The following is a 5746-nucleotide window of genomic DNA, read 5'->3' as shown; positions in this document are numbered from 1 at the left end:
GTATCAGGCCTTCCTATTCATTGCTGCCTTCTGTCATCCCCACTGCCTCCAGAAGGGGAAAAGATACACAATTCCATATGAGTTAACAAAATATTAATGACACCCCCTTCCCCATCCCTGCTGGGTTAATCCAGGTAAGTAACAAGAACCATTCGCCAAAGATTCCAGGTGTCAGAAAGCTGCGGCAATTTTTAGACTTGTGTTCAGTGTCTGGACTTCCGGGTGAATTCTGAGGGTCTCTGGCATCTGGTTGAAGTCTTTGCTTTTCAAGGAGCCCAATGTCCTGACTCACACTGACATCCTGACTCACATGTGGAAAGGGGCGTCGGGGCCCCCCTGGGCTCTGCGGAGACTCACAGATTCTTGGGGGGTTGCCAAGAGAGCAGGATGGTTCAACCTGACCTGGGCCTTGGCTGGCCGTAGCCGCCCACCACGGTCAACATCCATGTCGGAGGTGGTGGGGGTTGGGGCTGGGGTGGCGGTGAAGGTGCCCGTGATGTGGGGGCAGAGGAGGACCAAGGGCCCCAGGAGGCTCGGGGACCCTCTCCTCCAGGCCCCTGTCGCCGAGCCAGGCTCTGGCTGATGTATGAAGCTGCCAGGTATCTTGAAAGGGCAGCCGCATTGGGGCCCAGGAGCTTCCGTGTCGGGGGTGGGGGACTGTGGGGTGGAGTCAAGTCTGAAGACTCTGATCTGGCAGCGTGAGAGACTGAGGGGCCTCCTTGTTTGGCCAAAAGCACGGTGGTCTGGACTGGGGTAGGTAACGGGTCCTGAGTGTCCGCAGGGCCTCCTTGCTCGGGCAAAGGCATGGCAGCTGGAACCTGGTCATTCGTGAGGCCCTTCTGTTCCAACAAAGGTGTCAGCTTCTGAACCTGGAGGTCTGTGAGGCTTTGTTCCTGAAGCCAAGGTGCAGCGGCACGACCCTGGGTGTCTCGGAGGCCTCCCTGCTGGGGCAAAGGCGGGAGAGGTTGGACCTGGGTGTCCGCGTCCGTGAGGCCTGCGGTCTGGGGCAAAGGTTTGGCAGCTGGAACCTGAAAATCTGGGGGGTCCTGGGGCAAGGACAGCGGGGCATTGGCTGGGATCTGACGGTCCAAGTGGCCTCCGTGTACAGGCAAAGGTGAGGTACCCGGAACCTGAATGTCTGGGAGGTCACGCTGCAAGGGCAGTGGGGTATCAGCTGGCATCTGAGGATCCAGGCTGCTTCTGTGTATAAGCAAAGGATCAATGGCTGGCCCACAGGCAGTGGCTGGGGACTGAACATCCCTGGAGCCTCCCGGCTTAGTTACAGGGGTGTTGGTTGGGCTCTGGCTGTCCCAGCAGCCTTCTTGCTTGGGCGCAGGACTGGTGGCTGAAACCATGACATCAGAGGAACTTCCCCGCTTGGCTGAAGCTGGGTTGGTGGGAAGCTGGACGTCCACGTGGCCTCCTTGCTCAAGAGTTGAGGTGCTAGAAGGAACCTGAGTATCCACGTGGTCTCTATGCTCCTGCAAAGGAGTGGCAGCTGGAGCTTGGATTTCCAAGTGGCCTTGATCTGGTGAAATTGTAACAGCTGCAGCCTGGCTGTCTGGGGGGTCTTCCTGCTCCAGCAAAGGTGTGGTGGCTGGAATCTGGGTATTCCAGAGGCTTCCTTGCTCAGGCAGCGGGGTAGCAGCTGGAACCTGGAGGCTCAGATGGTCTTGCTCAGGCAAACTTGAAACATGTAGACCCTGGCTGTCCTGGCAGCCTCCCTGCTTAGTCAAAGGTGTGGCAGCTTGAACCCGGGCAGCAGGGCTAAGGGGGACAGATTCCTGGGCACAGGTTAGAGGAAAGGCCAGCTCACACACCAGCACGTGTCCAAAGGCAGGCAGGGGTCCTGCATGCAAAGACAGATGGGTCGAGTTAGGACAGATCCCCCAGGTGGGGCCACCCCTGCTGACCCACATACCTGGACCTCACCTGGCTCGGCCTGCTCCTGGGACAGGCCAGGTAACAGCTGCGGCTGGGCCAGAGCCCGAGGCCTGCGGCGGGGTGCGTTGGCCGATGCCCGGGTCTCCGCCCGCTGCATGTGCTGGATCCGTTCACTGTAAAGCCGGGCCAACTCTCGCACTCGGGATGCTGACCTCTCCGAAGTCGGGACTCCCGCCTTCCCTCCTCCACTGCCACCGCCCCCACTCAGGTCCGAGTCTTCCAGGATCAGCAGTGGCTCAGGAAAACCCGGCCGGGCCAGCTGCCCCTGCTCCAGGGCCTGCCAGGCGCTCCGGATTTCAGAGCAAGAGCGGAACTCCAGCTCATGTGAGAATCCCTGATCCTGGGTGACATCTGGGGGCTGGAATTCTGGAAATGATCCTCCTTCATCCTCCTCTCGCCCTGCCCTGTCTTCTGAGGAGGGCTCGCCCAGTTTTCCAGAAGTGCTTCCAGGGAAAAGTTCTCTCCGGGAGGCTAGAGTCTCATCCAGCTCCTGTGGGGGTCCCTGGAGCCAGGAGTCACAGGGGAGCTGGGGGGCAGCGCTGGGAAGACTAGGAATGTCGGGGACGCTAGGAATGGCTGGAAGGCAGGGCATTTCAAAAACACTGGAAATGTCAGAGAGGCTGGGGAGGCAGGGCATCTGGGGAATTTCAGAAAGGCTGGGCATTTCAGGGAGGCTGGGTCTGTCGGGGCTTTTGGAAAGGCTGGGAATGTCAGCAATTTCAGCTGCACTGGAACCTTCGAGCCCCTCCAGGACGTGGAGTGGGGAAGGCTCCCGTTCATCCATGTCCAGTTCTTCTTCCTCCTCCTCTTCTGAAGAGTCTCGGCTGGGCAGGCCTTGGAATGTGAGGGTGTCACTGTCGCCTGGCACTTGGGAGTCTCCGGGGAACTTGGGAACATCATGGGGGGGTGGCTGTAGTGGGCCCTGAGGAAGCCAAAAGGTGTCAGGGTGGGTTGGCCCCCTGAATCCCAGGCTGTGCCCACCCAGGCCCGGAGCCCCAAGGACACTGGGAGGGGATGCCTGGCTCACCCCTGGATCCCGGAGGCCTCTTTGGTTCAGGAGCTCCAGGATTTCTTCAGTGATTGAGGGCCCAGAAGGGTCCAGCGTGGGGGGTCCTGTGTCCTCCAGGTCCTCAGGGGGTCCAGAAGTGGGACCTGGTGGCTGAGGCTCCAGGGGCGGGTAGAGCTCCCCCGCACTGCCAGTGTGCTGTGAGGAAGGCAAGGAAGGAGGGCGGGAATCTGGGGGCCCCAATCCCCTCCCTCAGAGGACAGGGAATCCAGGCCCCATCACCTTCTTCAGACCCGGGTCTTGGGAACTCAAGTTCCCTCCCTCAGTAGACCCAGGAGTCCAGGTCCCGGAATGTCTCTCACCTTGAGTCTAGGCTTAGCTGGGGAGGAAGAGATGAGGAAGAGGAAAGAGTGAGATGTAGGAACAAGTGTTATTCCTCATTATTGATGAGTGGCCCCATCACCCCTCCTTCTCGACGCCCGGGAGTCCCAGGGAACAGACAGGGGCGCACCAGGCTGGGCTGGGCAGTCACTCACCATTGTGTGGAAACATGACGTAAAGGTCCTTCAGAGGCTCTAAGGGGAAGACACAGTGATATCAGGGGCCCGCTCCCCAACCTGACGCCAAGTTCACTTTTAGGGGAGGGTACTCACCAGACTGTCTGCGGCCGCGACGGGTAGCGGTGGGTCCTGGTGATGGAGCTGTGGGGAGAGGTAGATCGGAACCCTGTTAGGACCCCCCCCACTCCAGGTTCCTGGGGGAGGGATGAGGGGGAACCTCAGGGTTCCATCTCTTTTACCTGTGTTCCTTCCTGTGTTCCTTCGTCCAGGAGTGAAACTTCTAGCATCTCGAGGTCGGGGAGACCCAACTGGGGGTGTAAGGGGCTCTGGGATAGGCTTGCTTTTAGGAGCACCTACAGGAAGAGATTTGGGGTTAATAATCTACTTTTTCTTTGAAGCGATTCCTCTACCGTCACATCCTCCCAACCCAAGGTCCCGACTCACAGTGCAGGCTGTTTTCAAGGAGGACTTGTTTTGCCTGAAAAAAATAAGCACACGGGTTGAGGGGGCTGGGCCCTGAGAACCAGGCTTGGCCTGATTAAACGGTGCTGCTACCTGTCAGGCGCCTTACATGACTGATACTGACGAATCCTCCCCACAGCCCTGTGAAGTTGGCACTATTATTCCTCCACGTGAGGAAACTGAAGCCAGAGAGGTTAAGTTACTTGTCCAGAATCACACAGCAGGGATATTGTGGAGCTGGGATTGAAACCCAGATAACCCAACTTTGAGTGAAACTATCATACTCTACATACTCTAAGACAGCGCCCCCACCCTCGTCCCTGGCACTCAGGGTCTTTCAATGCTATTGAGTTGGGGGGCCTTCCCAAGTGGCGCAGTGGGAAAAGAATCTTCCTGCCCATGCAGGAGATGCAAAGAGACGCAGGTTCAACCTCTGGGTCAGGAAGATCCCTTAGAGATGGCAGCCCACTCCAGTATTCCTGATTGGGAAATCCCATGGACAGAGGAGCCTGGTGGGCTATAGTTCAGGGCAGTCACAAAGACTTGGACATGACTGAGCGTGCATGCATGGGTCCCCAGCACCCTGAGGACCCCCCAGTGGTGGCAGGAGCTGTACCTTGGCAGGGATGGAGGCGGGGTGGTTCTCAAAGAAGAGGCGCTGAAGACAGTGAATCCACAGCCTCTTCTCTTCTTGGTTCCTGGCCTGAGGGTGGGGGTGGGGTGGGGGTGGAATTGGGAGCCAGTTGTGAGGTCTAGGGACTTGGGGGCAGGAAATCCCTGCCTCCCCAGACCCACCCTGTGCTCACCTGGAGCAGGTGCCTGTGCTTGGGAATGGTCAGATCGGACACCTTGAACCCTAGAGGGTCTCGAGGGTTCTCGCTGACACTCAGGTTGCAGCACTGGGTGAGGGGCAGAGAGAGGCCTCAGACTCATCCATGTACCCCTCAAGTGTATCTGAGCCCCCTCCTCCTAAAAGGTGTCCCCTTTCCAGCTTCCCTGGTGGCTCAGTGTAAAGAATCTTCAGGCCAGTGCAGGAGACCTGGGTTTGATCCCTAATCAGGGAAGATCCCACATGCCACGGAATAGCCCCTGCACCACCACTATTAAGCCTGGGCTCTAGAGCCTGCAAGCCACAACTACTGAAGCCCCTGTACCCCAGAGCCTGTGCTCCACAACAAGAAAAGCCACCACGCCGCGACTAGACAAAAGCTCTCACAGTAATCAAGACCCAGCGCGTCCATAAGTAAATAAAAGATGTCCCCTCCCCCCATCAACCCTCCCCACCAGGCTGGGCTCAGCTCTCCCTCACCAGTCCTCCCACTCTCATCTGGATCAAGAAGACGCGACTGCAGAGTAGTGTAGATGCTTGCCTGGGGGGCAAATCCAGGTCCTCCCCTTCTAGGTCCACATCACCTCTGCATACCTCTGACCCCCTACCCCGCTCCTCGACTCAAGGAAACATGGTCCTTTTAAGCAAGTTGCCCACCCATGTATACCCTGCCCCTAGCCACGTCTTTGGCTCTACAGCTCTGTATAGAATACATCTGGCAGGTAATATTCTGGCCCTGCCCCCATCCCTGAACTCACAAAGATGTGGCCCTTGTAGGTGTATTCCGGTCCCCGGCGCTTGGCCACGAGCAGCATCCGTGAGAACAGAAAGAGCAGCCGTTCACCCCCTCGAAGTCGGGGGCCGCTCCCTCCACCACCTCGGAATGCGCCCTCCAGCACTAGCTCCCCAAAAGCGCTGAGGTCCGGACCAGTCCAGCCGCCCAGC

The 5746-nt window shown here is 58.4% G+C and overlaps 1 protein-coding gene across 1 annotated transcript in view; it reads right to left on the bottom strand.

Annotated features, from left to right (window-relative positions):
- Positions 1-76: 76 nt before the first annotated feature.
- PLEKHG2 (pleckstrin homology domain containing, family G (with RhoGef domain) member 2) overlaps positions 77-5746 on the bottom strand; it is a 9528-nt gene continuing 3858 nt past the window's right edge. The window contains 12 exon segments of the mRNA XM_010849216.1: positions 77-449; positions 452-1849; positions 1933-2866; positions 2972-3148; positions 3313-3329; positions 3487-3525; positions 3604-3651; positions 3750-3863; positions 3955-3988; positions 4589-4675; positions 4779-4871; positions 5560-5746. Of these exon segments, the coding sequence (XP_010847518.1) occupies positions 307-449; positions 452-1849; positions 1933-2866; positions 2972-3148; positions 3313-3329; positions 3487-3525; positions 3604-3651; positions 3750-3863; positions 3955-3988; positions 4589-4675; positions 4779-4871; positions 5560-5746 (3271 nt within the window). The 3' untranslated portion in view covers positions 77-306.

This window comes from Bison bison, unplaced genomic scaffold, assembly GCF_000754665.1.
Source record: "Bison bison bison isolate TAMUID 2011002044 unplaced genomic scaffold, Bison_UMD1.0 scf7180017864280, whole genome shotgun sequence".
Classification (NCBI taxonomy): Eukaryota; Metazoa; Chordata; class Mammalia; order Artiodactyla; family Bovidae; genus Bison; species Bison bison.
Note: the sequence above shows the minus strand (reverse complement) of the source record. Positions and strands in the feature narration are given on the sequence as shown.